The following is a 24,142-nucleotide window of genomic DNA, read 5'->3' as shown; positions in this document are numbered from 1 at the left end:
TCTTCTAAGGCAGGTTTTGGCAGGCACATTACAAAAGACAAGCCTGTCCCCTACCCCTTTCATTTAGACACAACCATGGCAGCCCTTCTACCTTCAACCACCACTTTTTTTTCTACCTACTGGTCTACAGCCTTTCTGTATGACAGTGCCATTGACTACCCTGTGGTTCTGCCCAGAATCATTAATTAACTCTTGCGGATCCCCTTGTTGCTATCAGCAGGGTGCATGCCAAGATGAGGGGTGTCCTACCCGATTGCTCAGAGAAGGAAATTAGTAAAGTTTAAGAATCACCATCTCAGTTGTCCTACTTCATTCTATTTGACGAATTCTTCCTTGTCACTTAGTTTGGTGGTTACAACCTCTATCACCCCACATCCCTCAGCACATCTAACCGCTGCTATGTGCTCGCTCAGCTCTAGCATTTAATGAATGACAATGATTCTCCTGGCACCTGCATTATATTATTTAATTTCTTACGCTAATCCCATGAATTGAGCACTATCATTCCCTTTTTACAGATGGGAAATAGAAACTTGAGGAGCTTAGGAGTCATCGCTGGTAGGCGGTACACATGGGATTCAGACTTCCTCCTTCCCTTGGAAATGTGTGTGTGTGTGTGTGTGTGTGTGTGTGTGTGTGTGTGTTTTAAGACAGCGAAGCCAGAAAGAAAAGGGGTGACTATATCATTTCTTTAGGGAAACATTTTGCATCTGGCCTATACCAGGCACCCTGTCAGGACTTTTAGCTGTGTGTGTGTGTGTGTGTGTGTGTGTTTTAAGACAGTGAAGCCAGAAAGAAAAGGGGTGACTATGTCATTTCTTTAGGAAAACATTTTGCATCTGGCCTATACCAGGCACCCCGTCAGGACTTTTAGCAGGTGGGATCTTTCCTCAACACAGAATCCAACTTCCTCCCTTTGTTATGGCATCACTGCTCCTCTTCATGTATTTATAACATTACTTTATAACTATTTGTTAACATGTCCAAGTTGCCTTTGACCTCCTTGAGAAAAGGATATTTCTCCCTAAGTACATAACAACTAGCTTGGAGTGTAGCACCAAGAAATTGCTCAGTAAATGCTTAAGAATGAAAGGGTGTGCCATCGAAACATCGCAGCTGTTCTGAAGTGCAGCGTTATTACCCCCATTTTACATATGAGAGACTGACATGAGGGCGGAGTTAAGTGACTTAACTGAAACTGTGGGGCTGGAATGCCCAGGCTCTCTCCCGCATGGCACAGTCATCTATGTAGTAATATCTTGCTAAGTACCTCTCAGCCCAACCAGACAACGAGGTAATCGGTGGGAAATCACTTTGGAAGAGATAAAGCAGCATATAGTACAAACAAGATGTAATCGTTATCATCCTCATCACTGCAGAGCTTAACTAAAGCACTTCCTTCCATTAAAAGCACGATGCTGAGCACTTAGGCATCTTCCCTTTTGTGTATCTCAGAATCCTCTTCTAGCCGCGAGAGTCACTCCCACTTTGGGGATGCTTGCTGGAGGCAAGCGCTTTCAGCATGAAACCCAGTCCCGCCCTGATGACCCACTGCTAAGGACACTCGGGCTGGGCTCTTGGAAACCTGGTTCTCTGCTCTGGCTGGTTCAGCGCAAAGATCTCACTACAATGTCTTTTGTGCTACTCCCTGAGCTCCCCCAGGCAGAAGCTATGAGTGAAGATGGGCACAGCCCTTGTGCCCAGCACAGGCACAGGTGAGGAAAAAATGCCTATGAATGAATGACTGCCCAAGGGAGGACTTTGTAGAGTTTATTTATCATCAGTGGGCAACAAAGAGGTGACTCCAATTAGTTGGTGTACAGTGTCCACAGGCAATGAAGTGTGCGTGTTCAGGGGAGGAGCATACCACATGCTCAAATCCACTTGTCGCTAGAGGCCCAAATGAAGAAAAGCCAAAGGGAGTGTCACAGGTGCGCTCCCTAAGAACTAGAGGCTGAGACAAAGATTGACAAGTGGGAGATGAATTAGGAGGAACTTCTGGGGTCAAGGTATGTGGAAGGGAAGAGAACAGAAGGGGAGGGAAGGAAAACGTGGGCAGAAGGGGAAGCTGAATGGCGATGCATTTGAAGTGATGACTTGAGCCAACCCCATGGAAAGTTCTGAAGCTGGGGTGACTTTTCCACCCCTGTGTTGACAGAATATATACATGACCTTGGGGGAGGCAGTTCTGAATGGCAAGTGGTCCAGGAGGGGATTTTAGCCAAGAGCTGACTGCCAGCAAGGAGAGTAACCTTCATTCTTGCAGGGGGAGCTGAGCAGCACAACACTGCATCCGCCATAGGTCACCCCTCTCTGTCAACAGAGAAACCCCCCCTCCCCACTCTCCTTTTACATCTTCTTTACAAAGTTCAAATGCATACACAGAATAGAAGCATTTAGGATCACAGGCAGACCTTTCTAAGCCTCAGGACATCCTTAATACCTGCTTAGTATCAGAACTTAAAGTATAAACGTAAAACCTAAGTAGAAACATCTTTCACCACCTTTGGAGGGGAAATGCTCATTTGTATTCCCCTGATTAAGGTGACAGACTCTGCCTTGTAGATTTGCTGTGTTTGGCGCTCATGACTGATGTGTTTAGACTCTACTTCAATAGAGTAAACAGTAAAGCACCATTCAGTCATACCCCTCTCCAAGTCTATCTGTACACAAGATGTACCCAGTGCATTCATATCTATCTTGTTCCAGCAGTATTCATTAATTTTATCCACTTATAATTGTGGCATGTGAGTACATTTTGAAACCTAAAACCAAAATACAATTACAAAATAGGTGATCTGAAAGCTGTGCTGTCACTTTTTGCCAAAATAAATAAAAATGCATACGAACTAACTTCCAGAGAATGGAAAAATATAACTCCATGGGAGATAAAACAAAATGGGGGGCAGCCACCTCACACGTATGCTCATCTGTGTGTGTATTCATTCATGTCAGCAACACAATCTTATGACACCTGATTTGTTCTGGGCACCAAGCTAGTCACTGGGAAACGGACGATGAGGAATACACAGTCCTCCTCGACAAGGAGATAGATGTGCAAACACACCGAGGGCATTATAATCCACGGATGGTTCCTGAGTGACTGAGTCAATGGGTGAATGGATGAAAGGGGAAGGCAAGAACAAAAATATGAGCCCAGGACTATGTGGGAGTTGGGATGGCTACCTAAATCAGAGAATACCATTTTCCTTCTTATTTGTTTATTATTATTATTTAAATATATTTTTATGGATTTCAGAGAGGAAGGTAGAGGAAGACAGAGATAGAAACATCAATGATGACAGAGAATCACTGATTGGCTGCCTCCTGCACTCCCCCTACTGGGGTTCAAGCCTGCAACCTGGGCATGTGTCCTGATCGGGAATCAAACCGTGACTCCTGGTTCATAGGTCGACGCTCAGTCACTGAGCTACACCAGCTGGGCCCATTTCCTCTTTGTAAAGGTATTGGACTTTTCCAGGCACAGAAGGTGGGTAGGTGTGCCAGAAAGAGGGCACCGCAAGTGCAAAGTGCAAGGGAGGGACAGTTACATTGGGGTGATGTGAGGATGTCAGGAGAGAAGTTGTTCTCAGAGTTGTCATACAAAAGAATCATCTGAGAAGTAGGTTAGAATGCATATCCCCAGGCCTCACCCCCAAAGGGCAGGGCCCAGGAATCAGAATTCTCACCACAGTCTTCCTCTTGGCAGAACAGAAGGATGACAGGCATCCTGACTTGCCTTCCTGGTAATGCTTTAGATTTTTCACCTGCCAGCATGTTTGCTGTTAGCTTTTGGTAATTGATACTTATCATTTTTAAATGGTTTCCTTTTATTCCTATTTTTTTCATCTTTATTTGAAGTGACTGATGAATTACATAAAATGCTTTTTGAGTATCTTTTGATATAGTCATTTTAAATTCCTCTTTAAATGCATCGAGGCAATGCTATTTGACTTGTAATATTTAATGTGCAAATCTGTGTGCATTTGAGTAAAGGAGGCAGTTTCTTACTTTGGTTGAAGACCTACTATTATGCTAGACATTTCCCAAACATTACCTCATTGAATCCTTGCAAGATCTCTATGAGACATGCATTTTTTGGTTAATCCTCACCCAAGAATATTTTCCATTGATTTTTAGAGAGTGGAAGGAAGGGGGTGAGACAGAGAGAGGGAGACATCACTGGGAGAGAGACACATTGATTGGTTGCCTCCTGCACATGTCCTGACCAGGGCCAGGAATTGAGCCTGCAACCCAGAGAGGTATGTGCCTTGGACCGGAATTGAACCGGGACCCTTCAGTCCGTGAGCTGATGCTCTATCCACTGAGCCAAACCAGCTAGAGTGAGCTATGCATTTTTAAATCTCCACTTTACACATTAGGAAACTGAAACTCAGAAAAAAATTGAGTGGCTTGTCCAGGTCACCAATGCTAGACAGAGGAAGTGTCCCGAAAGCCCCAGAAATAAGGAAGATAGAAGGTCTGGAGTTACCTAAAAGTGGTAGCTCTTTGTTTTCTTTTTAAGAACAGATCATCTCCCTAGTAACTGTCGCTCTTTTACCTTTTAATTTCATCTTGTTCTTTCATTCATCCACACACTTTCTAGGAGTTCACTGTGCATGTGAGGGGCACCATGGGAAACACCCCAATGAACAAGAAACAGCCTTGAGACATACTTGCTCCCGCCCATGAGAACAAAGTCACCGCAGCATGAGTTTGGAGAAAAGGCCGTTCTCCCAGGTGGAGAGAATCAGGGAAGACTTCCTGTAGGAGCCAGAGTTTGATCTGGACCTTGAAGAATAGATGTTGGATTTTAATATGTGGAAATATGGAGAGAGAGGAAGAATATGGGAAAAGCCTAAGAATCCCAGTGTGTCCACAGACAGGGACTAACCCAGATCACCATTCTCTGCCTCTGTGCACCCGTGCAAAGCCTCCGTCCAAGGCCAAGTGCGTCAGGTGAGTGCTCTCTCTGCCAAAACAGCTGAAGATGTCTTAGTGCTTTTACACGAACGACTACACTAACATGTCTTTGCTCGAAACAATGACTGCGCCCATCACACACCTGGAGGTAAATTAGCCTGTGAACACAGGAAAGGCAAGGAGGACTTCTGGAGGAGCATTTCTGTCAGCTCAGAAGGTGAGGAATAATAGCTGCGATGTATAAAATACCGCCTTTGTGTTGGCCACACTACATTCCCACTCTCTGATCGCCCCTCATGAAAATGCTGGAAAGTAAGTCACGGTGGTCATCACCATTTTACAGATGAAGAAACTGAGGCTCAGAGTGGTTCCATGATTGTTCAAGGTCAGAACAATTTGAAGGAAGAGGAGGCAGACCTAGAATTGTGATGTAGGCCTGACACCCAAACCCACATTATTCTCATTTTCTGGTGTGTGCACTGGACAAGGAAGGCTCCTGTTCTAGACTCTCCTGTGTCCCTGGATCTCAGGCCCTTCTGTCTGTGGCTGTCTTTATTCTGTTCATTAGAGCTCCCCTCACTCTAATCCCTTGATACTCCTGATCTGGCCGCCCAATACTTTCAGCTCTGACCATGTGGCAAATCATGAGGACTACAAAGGCAGGATTGCCCCAACAGCCTCTGTGCTAGCCAGGAATAGCTACCACTTCTCGTCCCTAGCAAGGTGCTGATGGCCATGCTCAGAACTGAAGCTCTCCAGGCAGCCAGACTGGCATCTGAATCCTGGGTGTCCCGCAGCCTGGCCAAGGGCTCTCCTAGCACATGGTCCAGGCAGGACTCCATTCCTTCCCTGAAGAATAGGGATTGGTGAAAAGGATGAGTATGACTTGGGGGTATGTGGTCCTGGGTTCAAACCCTAGCCCTGTCACATCCTGGCTGTGGAATGTACTAATATACAGGTCCTCAAACCTCAGTCTTAATGTCTAAATATACTCAACACAATAGCACGTATCTTGAAGGGTTTGTAAGCATTTGAAGGGCCTGGCACATGGTAGCTGCCAACTGGGAATTCTTTTCAACTTCCGCCCCTTTCTAGGCTGGTTCAGGTGTGCTGCATTCACCTTTGTGTCTGCAACAGCAAACTCAAGGTGCAGCTCATAGTAGAGCTCAATGAAACAGGATAAATCTTGAACTTCATCCTGTCTGTATCTCCGAAGTCTAAGGCAAACTAGGGCCCTCAGCATAAACATGGCCCACTGTCTGGTTTTTAAGAATAAACTTTTTTTGGAATAAATCCATGCTCATTCATTTAATTGTTTATGGCCACTTTCATGTTATGATGTCAGCATTAAATAGATGCAATGGAGACAGTTAGAGCCTGCAAAGCCAAAAATATTTACTTGCAGAAAACGTTTGGGGACCCCTGCTCTTGTGTATGGGAACTTTCAATGGGGGTGGGGGGGAACCTGTGAGGGTCTTTGATGAAGAAGACATGCCCCGGCTTCTTCCTCACCCACACGTTATATCCTCTTTTCCTGGTTTTTCTATTTTTCTCTTTAGCTCTCCGGACCATCACATAACTTCTCTATCACTCACTTCCTCTCACTTCCTTATATATGTTGTTTATTTTCTATCAGTTCCACTATAAAGCTCCATGTGGGCAGGGATTTTTGTTTGTTTTGCTCTTTTATCCTGAAACTTTGACCAGTGCCTGGCACACAAGTGGGCACTCTGCAAATATTTGTTGAATGAATAAACACGGATTTTATGGAAAAAAGTTGTTCAACCAAAGTGTGTTGGGGCTTTCTCTTTCATGGATTAATTTTGAACTTTTAAAGGAACCCAGTAAGTCCTCCTTCTCCCTCACCCCACACACACAACCCCTGGGAGAAGAGTATTATTTTTCTTATAGCTGAGACAACTGAGACTCTGGCTAAGTCAGTGCTTCTCAAACTTGAACATGTACATGAGTCACCAGGGATCTTGCTACCATGCAGGTTCTGACCCAGGAGGTCCAAGCAGGGACCAAGGTACTCCCAGGAGGTGCTCCCTGTCCCTAAACACTCTACCTCCAGTCCTCCCCCCCTTCTGTAGCCACCCCACCTCCAGCATCTTCTGCACGGGCCCCTCGACTTTACTTACACACGTGCCCAGGACTTTCTGATCCTTCAAGTGGCTAATCTTACATTTCTCCACTATTTTAGGGCCTTTGGTTAAAAATAAGTACTTCTTTTCGTGGGCCCCAGACAGGCTGGCTTCCTTTCTCAACTCTACCCCATGACCTGTACAAGTGACTACTGATGGCCAAATGTCAGGGCTATGCCCACTCCCTCCACTTCCATCTGTCTGCAGCAATTCTACTATCGTCAACCTCTCCTCCTGCAATGGCCTTCTCCTTGTGGTCCTTATAGCTCTCTTTCTGCTTCTATGTCAGCTTTTCCAGGTATTCTCTTCCTCCGAACATTTCACCATGGGCTGGCATGAGTTTCACAATCTAGGATCTGTGACTCAGAACTCCAAGTCTGCACCAATTGAAGGGCTTTTGGTTATCCCTGTACCTTGAACTACAAGTACCTGCATATTTATCTCCTACACTCCCAAACTGTTCATGTTTGACTTCATCAGGGTGCCCAGCATAATCAATGCATGATAGAAAGTGGGCATCCAAAGACAGTGCCATTGCACACTGGCTAAGAGACTGAAAGGGTGAGGTGCCCAGGGGTTGTGATGGGTCATTACATGCCCACAAAGACTGTGGAACATCTATGCCATAAGAACCCCTGAAAGATCAAGGAGATCTCAGGGGCCACCATGATATGTGCCTTGGCCCCTTACGGTTTCTGAAAGGGGAAAGAAAGTAACATTTCGTGAGCGGCAACTTTGTGATAAGCACTTTACAAAATCATCTCCTTTCTTCTTCAAGGTAACTCTATGAGCTAGGCACACTGATCCTACTTTAGAGCTAAGAAGAAGGAAGCTCAAAGAGTTCAGAAAATTTTCTCAAGGCTGCTTAACTGGTGAGCTAAAGTCCTGGTCATCTTTCCTACCACAGAGATGGGACTTGAACCCAGGGCTGCATAATTCCAAAAGCTCATAATTCCAGTATTGTGTCATACCCCTATCCCTTTGCAGATGCAGTTCCCTTTGTTCAGAATTCTTATTTCTTCAATATTGGGTAAACCTGTCTCTAAAAACACTGATAACTACCCCTGCCCCATTAACAGTGAGTCACCCAACCAAGTGCTCTCACACCACAGTGCATACAGACACCTCTCAGTTGACGTGTCAAGTATTTGATGTTATGCTGGTCTCTCAGGTAGGCTTGAGCACTGTTAGGGTGAGGCTCCAAGTCCTGGTCATCTCTCCAACCACAGTGTCTGGAATATAATGTGCATGTTCAATGTCTATTTGACAAGTGAATGAATGAGCAAAGGAAGCAAGTTCTTTGGTACTCCTAGTGTTGCTGGTGGGGCTCTGTTGATTTCTAGATAACACGAGGGTAGTAGTACCAGACTCCTATCTGCTCATTGCCTGGATCTAGTGACCTGTGGCCCTAAGAACTGAGCAGAGTGGGTGGAAGGGGCTTTTAGCTCCATCTTCATCTGTGAAGGCTTCGGCAGATGACCACTGACAGTCATGGCCCCTCTCACAAGGCTGGGTTTCCCAGGGTGGAGGACAACATGGAATGATGGGCAATATACTTTACCAGGAGCCAGGCATTCTGAATTGAATCCCATAGTTTTGATAACTGAATGTGTGATTTCACATACCTCTCTGGACCTTGATTTTGAGGTATGGAAAATGTATAATAGGAATATGAGACTAATTCAGTGGTTTTCTAATTTTACATTACCAAGAACCTATTTATGAAATATTTCTCCTTTATCCTCATGCTTTGTAAAGGTCTGGTTTAATATTGAGAAAAATCATCATCGTTATTTAGAAAGTGTGATAATAAATGAACCGGCAATCAGCCAACAAAATGCAGTGACAGCATGAGATAACTCAGGCTAAAACCCAGCTGAGATACTTCCAGTCCAAAGCAAAGACCTGGATGTCACCTGTGAAGCTGTTTCTAGATAAAGTCATGATTCCCTGTAGACTTCCTGAAATAGTGGAAACAGTTGAGGAATTTCTTCCTAACCTTTAAGCCCCCAGCGCTACACAAATGGACTCCAAAGTTGCTGAGACTGTGATTCTGTTTTATGTGCACAAGTCTTGCAGGAGGATTAGGTTGACCTCTTGCTGGAAATTGAGGATTTCTACCTAGAAAATTACACTGACAACAGAGAAACAGCCCTGCACATCTCCAAAGATAGGGGGTGAAAAATCCAAGATGGCAGAAACATAATGGATACGAACAATGACTGTGTTTTCAAATGGCAAACATCTACACAAAATAAAAACTGGGGCTACAAACGGCTTAGACAGAAGTGAGTATGAGAAACCCACAGACACTTGGTTGGTGCAGGGAATGCATGCTACAGGTTCCCTTACAGGGCACAAAGTAAAGTTAACCCAGGGTCGATACTTACAAGTAATAGGAGTAGGAATAAGCATTTCTTCTATATATTGATGGGCAGTCAGATGAAGGAAATGTCCAAAAAGGGGGAAAAAGAAAAGACAAATAAACAAGAATTAGATTTATATAAAATCTTGATTCTTAGAAATGCACATAGTATTTCAGCATCCCTAAGCTCAAGGAGATGCACGTTTCTCTACTAGTCATCTTTGCTGAGAATCAGACACTTTCGGTGCTAGAAAAAAAATGAGAGAGACCTCTTCTATGATGGAGAAACGCACTACTCAAACGGAGAAAGCCACATCTCACGTTGGCTATGTCAGTTGCTTGAACGTTCTTTCTTACAGTCACCTAAAACTAGCACTGTTGATTATGACATTTTAGTCTTGGGTCAGATTTCTCTGGCCTTTTGCTGAGAATCAGACACTTTCGGTGCTAGAAAAAAAATGAGAGAGACCTCTTCTATGATGGAGAAACGCACTACTCAAACGGAGAAAGCCACATCTCACGTTGGCTATGTCAGTTGCTTGAACGTTCTTTCTTACGGTCACCTAAAACTAGCACTGTTGATTATGACATTTTAGTCTTGGGTCAGATTTCTATGGCCTGGAACTAGTCTATCACTCTTTCACATGACAGTGCTGCTATGATCAAAGGAAAACCATAATGACTTCTATCTTTTCTGTTTCAGGTCAAATCACATCAGTCTCTATTTAGCAAGGTCATGCCAGAAGCAAGGAAATCATGTAGCCAGCATCCAAGATGGCTCCCCAGTGATCCACACATCCCAGTGCTCACACCTATGTGTACTGTCTTGCCCCACATTGAATCAGAGCTGACCCTATATAACCAATAGAATATAATAGATGTTATGCTTTGGGACTTTCTAGAATTGGTCAAGAAGAAGCCTTGCAGCTCAGACCGGGTCTTTGCAACTCTCACTTTGAACCCTGAGTCTCCGTGTAAAAAGTCCAAGTATTCTGAGGTTGACATGCTGGAGAGAGCATGCAAACCGACCATGTGAGAGGCCCCAGGAGGGCATGAAGAGCTCCAGCCAGACCCAGCAGTTCATAACCAGAGCAAAATTCAAACTTCATGAAAGAGCACTGTACTAACAGAGAGAAATTCCAGTCTTTAGTCTGAAGAGACTAAACTGGAATAAACGCTCTGTGCCTTCATTTCTTAATCTGATTCTTAGATTAGTTGAACTAGGTCAATGACATGGGTAAATACCAATTTACATGCTTCGAGGTGTGGAAACATATGATGCCTCAGCATCCTAGTACTACCACTTGCTAACTGATGGCCTTGAGCAAATCACTAAATATCTCAATTTCTCCATCTCAAGGTTGAGGGTAATAATTATTGCCTTCATTTCTTAATCTGATTCTTAGATTAGTTGAAATAGGTCAATGACATGGGTAAATACCAATTTACAGAGCTTCGAGTTGTGGAAACATACGATGCGTTAGCATCCTAGTACTACCACTTGCTAACTGATGGCCTCGAGCAAATCACTAAATATCTCAGTTTCTCCATCTCAAGGTTGAGGGTAATAATTACCTATTTGCAAAAGTCATTGTGGGCATTAACATTAAATTATGTTCATCTAAGTTACATTCAAATTATATACGATATATAAAATATTATAAGAAAATTATATGAATCTAAAGCAATAGATTATATTAATCTAAACACCTGAAGTGTTTAGATTAATAGAGTAGGCCTCAATAAAGAGGAATTTATGACCCTACCTCATTCACAAATATAAGGTTTGCCGCTTCTCACTCTGGTGACCAAGAACAAAGTGTTCACCTCTTTAGGAATATTAAAATAGTAATAAAATACAAACAAATACTTAAGTAGCACTATTGTATAGTCAGGCATTGTTCTCGGCTGTTATCAGGCATTAAATTATGTATTCCTCACAACCATCCTGGCAGGTAAGTATTACTATCACCCCCTACATTACAGATGAGGAAACTGAGGCAAAAGGGGTTAAATATCTTGCCTAAGATCACTCAGTTGGTAACCAGATTTGATTTAAACATGGCTCTAAAACTCATGTTCTTGATCACTAAACTGCTTTTTTTTTTGAGAAAGGAAGAAAACAGATGTGTGAGTCAGGCATTGAGATGCCACATATTTATCTCTTTTAATCCTACCCACAGCTCCAATAATAGAGCATTATTTTCATTTTTATTTGAGTAATCTCAGCTCTAAGAGGTCACTCTTCACTAGGGCTAAGGTTTTGTGTATTTTTGGACCAGTTGCAAGACCTCCATCCTGAGCCAGGATTTCATCACTGTCAGCAGCCCCAGGCTGCACTCAACATTCTGGACCCTCTGGCTTTTATGCTGTTAACCTTCAGGACTCACCTCTGCCTGGACTACCTCCTCATGACAACATGCTTCCTTAGCCTTCAACCTCCACTTCCAAACAGCTTTTCTGAGTTATCCTTCTTGTTACCAAAAGCGAGTGCTATCAAGGCAACTCCAGAATGACTACAACTGACAATCTTTTATTAATTGAGTACCTTTTCCCAATTAAATGGCAAAGTGTTCCAGGCAGGGATTATAGTTCTTTATTCTGTGACCAAAACACAGTATATATGTGTGCTTTCTGTAAGGCTTAAAGAAGATTTACTGAAGGTCTAAATTTACAAGAATACAGTGATATTGCAAGTAACAGATTGCCTAAGACCAAAAATCCTGAGCAGGAAGACAGCTGTGCTTAGAAAAAAAAACCAAAACCCAAACTTAATAAATAATGTACTGCAAAATCTTATTTTCAGCTGGCTTGTAAGACTGACTTGAGACACAGCTTCCCTTTTTGTTCCATGCTATGTAAACAGGACTAAATTGTCTATTTAACCATCTAGTTGACCACCTACCAATCCATCTAGCACATACTGGTAAACCCATCCATCCCTCTCTCCATCCAACCATCCATTTAGCTACCCACTAAACAATCTATCCATTTAGCCCATAAACACACACACACACACACACACACACACACACACACACACACACACACACACACACATTCATCTAAATGGAGATACTCCCCCTGTGTATCTCCATGCAGCCCCGACTCTATAGGGTCCTGCTTTAAAAAAAACCCAGTCCAAAGAGCCAAAGGTATACAAAAAGAATTCTAAACTTTAACTTGCATCTTTTACAAACTGTAAGGGAACCCTGTTTGAATCACCCACCATCTCAGAATCCTTTCTGCAACCTTTCATTTTTCAAGGTCCCCTCTACCTATTACAAAACAACCAAGCAACGACAGCAAAACATCCCCTCTCTCTTTTCTCTTCTATCTTTTTTCCCCTTACATTTTGAATGTAATTGATTTAGCTTCTTTCATTACTAGTAGTAAGTCCTTCCCCTTGTCCCCTGTACCTGTAACCCATTCTCTGTCTGATATCTAGTTCACTATCACAAAAGAAAACAACTAACAGCAAGAGACAAACTCTCTTTGGAGAGTGACAAAGAAACCCTAAGGCCAAAGAGGATGAGCATTTCAGGGGAAGAATCTAGGGACATCTTATGTATCCTGGAAATATTTGGCCACAACTTTGGTGAAGACTTTGAACCAGTTGGACCCACGAGGAGCAGGGAAAACGGAGCACCATGCCCGTGTCCATGAAGGTTAGGGAAAAGACCTCGATCGAGCCAGGGAAGGGGATGCAGCAGGTGTTGGACTTCTGGACCCAGGAACTAACTGTGGATCATGATGGGACTGAAGAGATGCTGATACAGGATCCTGAGTTGTGATGATTTGCCTATTACTTAGGGGTTTCTTTTCCTTTAATAACAGTTTCCCTTTAGGTTGCTGAGGACAGTGTTCTCGCCAGCAGTAAATTAGTGACAGACTCAATCGGCAATGAAGTTTTCCCCATAAGAAGGAGCCCATGAAACCCTTTACTGGCCTTTGGGAATTTCTAGACATGAGAAAACATTGCAGGTCAGTGGAAAGAGTGTAGGTCTAGGCTTAATTTCTCTTTTTCTCCCTCTTTACCTTCCTCCTCTTTTCTTCTCTCTTCCCCTTTGCCCATCAGTACATGATTATCAACTAGTTCAGCAAAACAAATTTTCTCCAAAAGATACTGCATATGTAAACATTGATTGGCAAACTCGCAACCTCCGCCCACGGCTACAACACCTGAGATTTGCCTCTTGGGGAGAAATGGTGATCATGTGACAGCTGCTGGCTGGGTGTGATGGATGATTTTCATAGAGGTGGAAGATGAAGATATGCAGAAGAGGTTAAAAACACACAAAGGGACTCCCTTTATACTTGCTCTCACCCAGGAAACAGAAAGCTCTTTCCTCCCTCCCCAAAAGTCACACGTTTCAGAAATAGCTGTTGGGAAGGAAGTGAAATTTCTTCACAAGCTCGCAGACGATGGTGACGTGGGGGTAAGCCAGGCTTTAGAAAGAGCAAAATTGGAGGAGCATATCTGACTTACAAATCAGTGACAAAGAATGAGAACACTGCAGGTCTATCAAACAGAAATGCAATTCTATTAAACTGGCTACTTTTTCCAGGTAGACAATGCCAGCCTCCAATGTGCCTGCGATTCTAAGAAACATGATGATGATCTTGTAAATGCAATGCGCTTACCCCCCTCCTCTAAAGAGCAAAATTGGAGGAGCATATCTGACTTACAAATCAGTGACAAAGAATGAGAACACTGCAGGTCTATCAAACAGAAATGCAATTCTATTAAACTGGCTACTTTTTCCAGGTAGACAATGCCAGCCTCCAATGTGCCTGCGATTCTAAGAAACATGATGATGATCTTGTAAATGCAATGCGCTTACCCGCCTCCTTCTCCCCCATCCCAATCAAACCTAGCAGCTGACTTATCACCAAGACATTCAACATGGCCACATTTTAAGGATGATGGTAATAATATGACAACGCAGTGCTGTCCTTAACCCTCTGGGGGATCTTGCTCCCCAATATTAACATAGTGCCTTCCCTTCCCCTAACCTCTCCAACCACAAAATCAGCAGCTGGATGAGAACCTTAACTCTTCAGTCATTCACTTGGGAGCCTGAGGAAGAGAGCAGTCCTGTTAGACAAACGATGTCAAAAAAGGACAAGCTCCTACCAATAAGATGTCCTGGCACAGCACGCACTGACTGATTGAGAACAGAACCTTCTGAGACACAGGGACATTCTGGTGCCACAATGGCTAAGAGAAGGCTGACAGCGTGTATAGTGGGAACCACGACATTTCTGACTCATTGATGGCTGAAAATGGGAAATTATTATTGTTTTTGTTTCATTTTCTTTATTTATATATTCACATAACCCCTTAAGTAGAAGCTGGATCACCTTGTCTTTGGGGCAATCTGTCCCTTTGTTTTTGTGGGGAGTGAATTTCAGGAGCACTTTTTATTTACAGATGGAAGCAAGCCCCTGGTCCTTATTACTGGGCTTGCCCTGAACTCTGTGAGTAACCAAATCCAGAGCTTCAGGCTGAGGTGTTAAGCAGTTTGTTTAATAATGTAAGAGTCTCTTTAACTTGGGGGCAGGGAAACTTGCAGGACATATTCTTACAATATAGGTACATGTTTGGTTTGCTCTGGCAGATTCGGGAAGTGGAAAGATGGAGGCCAAGGTTGGGATCATGGTATTGAAGCTCAGAAGACATGAAGATGTATGATAGGCATGGAAACCTGGTACCAGGCAGGGGCTAAGCAGAGGTGAGCGGGAGGACCTTCTGTTTAGAAGGATAACCAGTACACTATAGGCATAGTCACAGCTAATGTTGATCAGCTTTCCTGGTGGATATTTTCCTTCCCTCTCTGCAATTCCGCTCATTATCCTCCCCTTGTGAGTGCCTGATAAACAAGATGGCAGTGTAGGAATCTTGGGGATGAGGGAGGGATCTGTACCCTGGCTTTCATAAACAATACAGTCTAGAGAAAACACACACCATAGGAAAACACTGTGTTAGTTGACGTGCGCAGGGAGCCATCCTGTTGAGAGGTGACAAGCAGCACCAATCCAGCTGGGCAGGTTTTTGTGGGACACAGAGGAAGGAAGGAACTTTCCCTTGAGACTATCCCACTACTGAAAGCTTTATCCCAGTCATGCCGAGCAAGGGCACCGGGAATGCTGCTGCTTGACCAAAGGGAAATCAGGGGTAAAAGAGGATGAGAAGAGCAGAGCATTACTTTTCTGCATCTGCATTTCTGGGCTCATCTGTGTTCCTGGGACTCCTCAGTTATTTTGATGACATGACCAATCACAACAGAGCAGTGAAATTAGAGAAGACCTGTTTCATGATATAAAGAATCCCACAGCACATCAAGGTGGCCGAACCACTATCCCATAAGAAACTGACCATCTCAGGGCCACACACAATGCAGGCAGCACATGCCCTCAGTCACCAACAAGATGAACCACAACTGACCCAAGTATTTCAGGACCTCGGCAACCACAGCCATAGGTCCTTGCTGGAAAGTGATTAACAGAGCAATGACCTGGCCATGTGGCAGTGTTGTGGCCACCTGCAGTCGCCATAGTCGGCAGGACAGCAACCCAGACTCACCTCCTTTTGATGGTGAGCATCACGCCCAAGAGAATGATGATGAACATGAGAAGACCAGCAATCACTCCAGCCATCTTCACGGTGTTGTCCACTTGCTTCTCTGGCTCCACGGTGTTAGAATTCTGGGTGGAGGCACCTTGCAGGGGAAAAGGGGAGGATAAAGATGTTGAAAGGGCTCATACATGTAGCTAGACGATAATGGCAATGACAATGGCTTATATTTATTGAGAGCTAACTGTGTGCCAGGCACTGTGCTAAGGGTGTTACACAAATAGTACCATTCAATCCTTCTGAGGATGAATCCCTTATGAGGTTGGGATTATTATCATATCCTTTTTTTTCTTTTTTTGTTGTTGTTGTTGCAGATGTAAAAAGGGACATTCAGAGAAATTGAGTCCCCTAGGGTTACACAACCTTATCATCCTCTTTATCTTCCTTATCCTCAGTTGGAGGATTTTATCCCTCATACTGCTTATCTCTAGGATCAAGTCATGGAATTACAGTTTGATTCTTGGGTTCATGAAATTATTCCAAACCCTACTTCATCCTTTCATGTAAATGGTGAAAACACCAGCTTTATGTTAAGGTAACACAATAAAACTCACTGTATTTACAAAGATTAAAAACAAAGTTTTGTGTTGTGCCTCACAGGAAGCAAATGGTGAGGTAGAAATTTAGTTTTTTAAAAGGAAATTTCCTTGGATTTGAATGCTTGTATGTGACTAAGTCCATGTTTTGAATGTAGTGCTGATGCTGCAGGCTCTGCCAGACTTGAACTCAGTTCCAAATAGAAGTGTCCTCTGCCCCGGGCTGGGCCCTTTCATGGATCCACCTTTGTCAGTCCTCACAAACACTCCAACAAGCAGAAATGATTTTCCCATTTTGTAGATGAGAAAACCAAGGGAACTTGCTGAAGGTCACATGGCTGATAAAGGTCAGGGCCAGGATTCCACAGGTTTCTGATCTGATTCTAGGCCTCAAGAGTCAGAAACTCTGTATTCCACTTTCAAGTCCCCTGCCCCCATACAATGATTTTGCAATAGCAAAAGCAAGCAGGCAGAGAATGCCTCAGCTCGACCTCTTCATGCAACATACCAGGGAACAGAGGCTACTTCCCCCTCGAGACACCTGTGTGAACACTGCTGGAGAGCACTGCTGGCCTGGCACCCCTAGGAACCCTTCCTGCTGCTCTTCAGCTTCCCAATGGTGCCAGGGAGGCCCCTAAATCCAAAGCATCCTCTTCCTCACCCATCCCTATTTTTCTGCTACCTCAGCACCAGCTCATCCATCATCAGCTACATCTTCTCTGGTTGCCTGTGCCCCTGGGAGGGTTCCTGTCTTTCCTCTCATTTCTGATAACTCTCTGTAACACTTTGCGCATACCTGAATGTCCCAATATTATTAGTTATTTGTTTCCCCATTTGTCTCCTCCAGTGGTCTGCAATCTCCTCAGGGGTGAGGTTATGCCTCCTCTATCTTTGCTTCCTCGTGTTAGCCCAGAGCCTGGCTCCTAATAGGTGTTCCCTTAATGTTTGCATTGTTCAATGTTTAGCTGAAGGGATGACATCGCTGCCCACACACATTTGTTCTCATGAAACCAAATTGAGTTTCTCCTTTTCCAGCCACGTGTTCAGAGAACTCAGCTGAGTTGAAGGGACATTAATGCCTGTAAGCTATGATTCTGACTCCCCAGACTCCCTGATGGTTAAGAACATCCCTCCAGCACACGGATGCATCCCCTCTTCTTGCTTAAGAGCATCCAGTGTTTACTTTATCAGAGCACCTTCCCCAGACTCTCTTGTAACTTAGACAAGCTGGGTTTACTCAGCCAAGCCTCCCTAGTGAGAAGGGCAAGTCTTCCAGAACAGGGAGTGCGTCCTAGTCACCTCTCTAACACCAGTGTCTAGTCCAGGCCTCCTTCCTTATAATTGTTGGTTAACAGATGATTATTGAATGTCATATAGGCAAGTGAACCAACAGTTATTTGCTTCATTCATTAATTTGCTACTGAGTACCCATGAAGTGTGCCAAACTGGGCTCTGTGCCAAAATGCTATCAGTGGGATCAGAGTTCCTCCTTTTGGAAGGAGTTATGGAGGAGGGATTTTTTTTTCAGTTTCTCTCACCAGCTAAAGACAAAACTAGAGTATCAAATCCCAACACCATCTGCACAGGCTTTACTTATCTAGAGCCAGAGAATTCCTGGGGGAGCCAGCTCACCGCCTCTTTGGCAGGGCTGGGCTCACATTCCAGAGTTGGGGCTGGTTCCCAGTAGCCCCCACGCAGCTCCCCTTTCCCAGTTTGGAAACAAGAATTCTGAGCTATGTCTAGTCCCAGAGACATAGGATGTGACTAAGCACACAGGAGGCTGAGCACCTCAGTGCAATTTCCTTAATAGTGTCAGAGTCTTTGTATTTGGATTTGAAGGGATGGTCGGCTCTGGAGCATCTGCTCACAGGCGTAGCTGAACTTGACTTAGTGCCCGCTATGAGATCCTGTTCTAGAGACTGGGGTACAAAGGCAAAGGGGACCCTGCAAAAGGTCCCAATTCCCCAGGAACACTGTTATTAGCTTGGTCTATGAGAGTCACACTTCATTCCTTCCAGACATAATCACAAGCACCCTCCATGTGCCAGGCATTTGGTGATACACAGTGAGAAAACAGGCACACCTCCTGCCTTCAAAGAGCCTACAGTGAGTGTTGGATGGGGCTTAGGGGACAGGCTTAATGAACAAGAACCAATAATAGTAAGCTTTCAACTCTATTAAGGATTAGAACTGAGAGGCACGTGACACTTGGGAAGTGTATAATGGGGAAATGAATAAGTGAATCTCTTCTGGGAGGAAGTGGCCAGTGGGGTGAGCTCCAGGGGAGGACAGGCTCTAACTAGTGGAAGAGAAAATGAGAGGGTCACATGGGAACAGCATAAAAAACAGCCCTGGCCCAGGCTGTGTGATGGGGCAAGGAGCCCAGAGCATTCAAGAAATGAAAGAGATGTAGTGTGATGAGGGTGAGAGAGAAGCTGGAGAGGACAGCACAGGTCGGTCCACACTGGACACAATAGGCCGCAATGAGAGTTTTTGTCCTTAACCCCAAGAAAAATAGAAAGCCATTTGAGTGTTATTCATGGGGCAATGATGCAGTCAGATTTGTATTTCCAACACATCATTCCAGCTTCACTGTGGAGCCAAAGTGGATGGGAGAGATAAATTTTGCAGGCAAATGGGTGGGGGATGATAGTTGCCAGACTCAGATAATTGCAGTGCAGACAGAAAGATGCAATAAGAGAGATAATTACCTGAATTAGATATAAATAAAACCTCTTGATGGATTGGATAGGGGAATAAGGGAGAGGGAACTGACGAGGAGGATCACAAGTCTCGGGCTTTCATAACAAAGTGGATGATGGTGCTTGCTGTTCATGGATTCAGGAAACAATAGAAAAAGAATAGCTTTAGAGGGAAAATGTGTGTGTTTGGGGAAATCTGAGCTTGAGAGATACTCTAGAAAAGTAGGAGCTCTAAAAGGAGGTCTGAGCTGGAGGTAAACATGTGTGACTCATATGCACCTAGATGGTACTTGAAGCTGGGAGTTGATGAAGTCACCCAGGGGGGGAATAAAGAGTGAAAGGAGACGCAGACTTAGATAGAGACTGGAAGGTCTGTGGTATTTAGTGAGAGGGTCGAGGAAGATGAGAACTGGCCAGACAGGTAAAAAAAAGAACCAGGAGAGTATTGTGTCCTAGCACCAATAGAAGAGGGTGTTTCAAGAAGGAAGAAGAAATCAACAGTGCCAAGCACTGCTCCTAAGATAGAATCAAGCTCTATACCCAGATGACAGTGAGATTTTGGATGAGTACTTGAAAACCTTTCCCAAATAAATTCTAAAATGTTTCTAAACAGAAGCACCTTCAGCAGTGATCATGAACTAGCAATGGGACATACTTGGGGGTCACAGAGCATCTGTGACATTCAGAGAGGCCACCTCAACGGCCACAGCCCAGTGATTTAGACAGATTTAATAAATTCAGCCGAGAGTCATCGAACTGAAATGCCAAACTCTATACAGCAAAGTTACTATGAGGAGCCATGCTTGGCTGGTCCACCTAGTCTCCAGATACAGGGACATGAACATCCCTGGGACATCGCAAGTCTAACTCCCACTTCAGCTTCCTTTTAAGGGCCTTTGCTCTGGCTGCTGGGGATCTAAGTTACTATGAGGAGCCATGCTTGGCTGGTCCACCTAGGCTCCAGATACAGGGACAAGAACATCCCCTGGGACATGGCAAGTCTAACTCCCACTTCAGCATCCTTTTAAGGGCCTTTGCTCTGGCTGCTGGGGATCTGTGCCTCTGTTCATAAAGGAAGTGCTGACAGTGTTCAAAGGGGATACAGTATAGAGGAAAGGGCTCTGGGATCAAAGGCCAGGCAGGATGCACACGTGGCTGCTACATCTGAGAGGAAAACGAGAGGGATAGAGACAGAGGATAAGCCAGTCCTGGTCTTGTTGCAGTCAGGAATGTGTCCATGGGGCTCACATCTTAAGTGCTCCCCGAGCAGATGAGAACCTGTGAGAGGACTTAGGAAGCACATGAGGTTGGCTAATGATGGGGGCTCCTGGCATTGTGATCAGCTGTCTCAGGCAGGCGCAGGGCTCCTTATCAAACAGAAGCTCATATCACTACTTCTTAAAAATTTAGCTTAAATGTACTGATCCATTACTGGTGCCAAGCAATGTGCCAAGCACTTTTCATATAATAAGTCATTTGATCTTCTTAGCACTCGACACAGAAGGAGCTGGTTTTATTTTCTCTTTTATATAGATTAGAAATGTTCACAAAGGGTGACGTGACTTGTCCCAGGCATTAATCTAACTAATGAGTTTCAGAGCTGGGATTCTGTGTTTGGGACTCATCCCCTATCACTACAATGAACTGTCCTTGATGGAGTTGTAGTTAAGGAAATGCCAGCTCTCAGTCCACATAGAAGAAAAGTCATCTGACCCACTGGCCTGAAATCCAAGGGAACTCGTCTGAGAGGCAGAACTGGGAACCATTCAGTAATATGGTAGTTACATTCCATTTGTGCTAAGCCCATCCTTTTCATGAGAGTCAAACCCCAAAAAGCTCTGTCCCTGGCCCTGAATGACTTCTATCAATTAAGCAGGAACTGAGTCTGAGAACTGAGAGAAAGGGAGGCATCTGAATGTATCTTCAACTCCGCACTCCACTGGGAGCCAACCTGAGAATAGTCCAAGTAAATCAGAACTGGCAACAAGGTGCCAGGTGGTGGACTTATCCACCTGGAGCAGCGTCAAGGCTCCACTAGAGTCCTTTGTAGGATGTAGTCATCAAAACAACCTTGTGAACTCAGCCTGCACTGGCAGAGGACCCCTGTCTACAACATGAGATTGCGCACCCAACTTCCTACTCTAGCTAGCTGTGCCCTCCAAGCTCTCAGTGCCCCAAAAGGCTGAACCAGTCCTCTCCAAGCAGCCGATGCTAACCCTGCTCTTGACTCTTTCCACAAAAGCTATTGTGGCATAGAATCTAGTCCCCTCGTAGCTCCAGCTCAGAGTCCACATCTGGCTTTCACCATACTACTTGTCCACTTTTGCACATGGACACATGGTACCCAAGGCATGGCTCTTGGTCTCTTGAAGTCTGTGCCCCCTTCTCAATATTCACCCCACACATAGGACCCAGACACCATGATCTGTTTCTCCTACTGCCTTCTTTCATGTTACCAAACAACCATGATGGTTTATATTCTCCCAGGTCTCCTAGGACCCAGCAAGGGCAATGATGTTCAGCTACACTCTGCATTAGAAGGACCAATTTGATGAGGTTTGTCCAGTTGGGGATCCCAGCCTCTGAGAGAGAGCTCCAGGGTGAAGAGAGGCCAAGAGCCTTGCCACTCAAAGTATGGTCCACTGACCATCAGCATGACCTTGGGAACTTGTCACAAATGCAGAATCTCGGGCCCCACCCCAGATCTATTGAATCACCATTTTATCAAGGACTCCAGGTGATTTGGGTGCTCATTAAAATCCAGATATCATTGACTTTGGAGGAGTGGAAGTCAGAATCAGGGCTTTTTAGCCTAGAGAAGGGAAGATTCATATGAGTCCTAATCTTGCGTTCCAAAAGTTAAAGGACCATTGTGAAGGATGGAATAGACTTGGTCCCTTGAATTTTAAAGGTCAGAGCTAATACTAGTGGGTAGAAGTGACAGGAATAGATTTGGGGCCAACACAAGAAAAGGATTTAATGTGGAAGTGCTATCATGCTGAGGCCCAGCCATCCTCTTTCAATGTGGCATTATGATGTAGAAGAGCACAAGAGCAGTCATGGTTCCCAAGTCCTTTTCAGAGTTAGCCCTCCCTTTACCTGCCTACTCTGTCTCCACCGGGTATCACCTCCTAGGCTTCTTGGATACTCAACCAAGCCCTCTCTATCTTGACCTTTCTTCTCCGCTATTGACCCCACTTCCCACCTCAACCCAGCAACCCTTGATTCCATGGACACCCATGCTCTGGGTGAAAGACAATCTTCCTGTCATCCTTAGAGCCACTAGACTCCCATGAGGCCCATCCCCAGGCCCCCAAGTTACCAACAAAGGCAGGAAAATGTGTCACCAACAATGAAAGGCATTGTCTGGACACACAGCGTGCTCCCCATCAAGCAGAAGAGACCAAATGACCTCTAATGCTCCTTCTTGAGGTTTGAGATGCTATGGTTTTATGAGATGGGTCTAAAGTAATGGATTTAAAATTAGAAATACATGAGCTTGCTTCCAGACTCCATCACTCACGCATTGTGTGACCTCGATCAAAGCTGTTAACCAAATGCGATTTGATATCCTCATTTATAAAATAGGGAGTAAACGCCAAGTTCACAGGGATTTTTCTAAGGATAAAATGTAACAATGGAAATAAAAATGCTTGGAAAACTCCGAGGAACTGCTCACACATGTGGCACACTGACGGCATGACCTCGGAACTGGTGCCAGAGAGACAGCAGGGTGTTTTGGTGTCTATAAACTGTGGGTGCACAGTGGGCACTGGGGCAATGCCTCCTTGCAACCTGCTGCCTGAGTTCATCCAATCCTTAGGATGAAGGCAGGCAGAGCCCCCGCGTGATTCATTTCACTTCCTCTTATAGGCCAGGCCTGTCTCGGGCTCACATGTGGATGACTTAATGGCAGCAATAGCATAATTTGGCAACAAGGGATTCATGATTCATTCTCAAAGTGCTCTCACTGGCTACAGGCCCAGTTCTATAGCTATTTGCTCCGTAAAGATACGGAGCAAAAATAGAAGTTGTAGATAAAGAACATCTAATTCCAATTGATAAAACCAAGTAAATCCCAGTGGAAGCCTAACCCACGCTGATGATCATTGCTGATGGTGAGGAAAGGAAGCCGGCTCTCGGAGACACAACTCCTGAAAGTTGAAGTCTTTAAAATACTCAGTCGCCTCTTAGCCATCCAAGGGCATATTATCCCCCAATCTTAGCGTGTTGGCAGTTCACCCATCTACTTAATGAGTTCCTTGAAGAGTTTCTCTGCTTTTACTCTGGCTTTGTGTGCATCTAACGCCCAGTAGAGAGAAGCTTTGAAATCCTGCATCTGAGCTGCTGCTACCTCTATGCCAGAGAAAGTGTTAAGCATTGCAGGCTTCTCTGATTATGGGGGTTTTTCCAAGCGGAGGCAACAGGGAAAAGATGAGGAAGCTGGGCAACTTTCCAGTTCTTCTAAAGCCAGGTATGCACCAAATCCCTTCTTGATTTTGCTGGAAGCGAATTCTCAGAATGGTAGGCTATTTTTAAGATGAAACTGAAGTCCAGATAGGAAAAGAGGTGGTAGGAAAGCATCTGCATCCTTCATTAGATGAAAGCCTCCAGACTTTACAAATTGCACCCCAAGGGGTGAAGAGCATTTGTGACTGTGACCATGAACTAGGTTGGCAGTATTTGAGGACGGAGATCGTAGCAAACAGGAGGGGTGCGAGAAGCCTGGGGAGAAACAAATGCTGTTGCTGACTTTTCTTTTAATGGAAAAATGTGGATTCCAGATATTTCACACGAATAAGTGTGATGTTGATACAGAAAAATAAAATAGACCG

At 44.5% G+C, this 24,142-nt stretch overlaps 1 protein-coding gene across 1 annotated transcript in view; it reads right to left on the bottom strand.

The window, feature by feature from the left end:
• PTPRT (protein tyrosine phosphatase, receptor type, T) overlaps nt 1–24,142 on the bottom strand; it is a 694,385-nt gene that overhangs the window by 139,808 nt on the left and 530,435 nt on the right. The window contains exons 18-19 of the mRNA XM_014543700.1: nt 16,019–16,154; nt 9,458–9,487 (exon numbers count right to left, since the gene is read on the bottom strand). Coding sequence (XP_014399186.1) covers nt 9,458–9,487; nt 16,019–16,154 — 166 coding nt within the window. The remainder of the gene's footprint in view (nt 1–9,457; nt 9,488–16,018; nt 16,155–24,142) is intronic.

Source organism: Myotis brandtii, unplaced genomic scaffold (genome assembly GCF_000412655.1).
Source record: "Myotis brandtii unplaced genomic scaffold, ASM41265v1 scaffold333, whole genome shotgun sequence".
NCBI classification, from domain to species: domain Eukaryota; kingdom Metazoa; phylum Chordata; class Mammalia; order Chiroptera; family Vespertilionidae; genus Myotis; species Myotis brandtii.
This window is presented reverse-complemented; position numbering and strand designations above follow the sequence as displayed.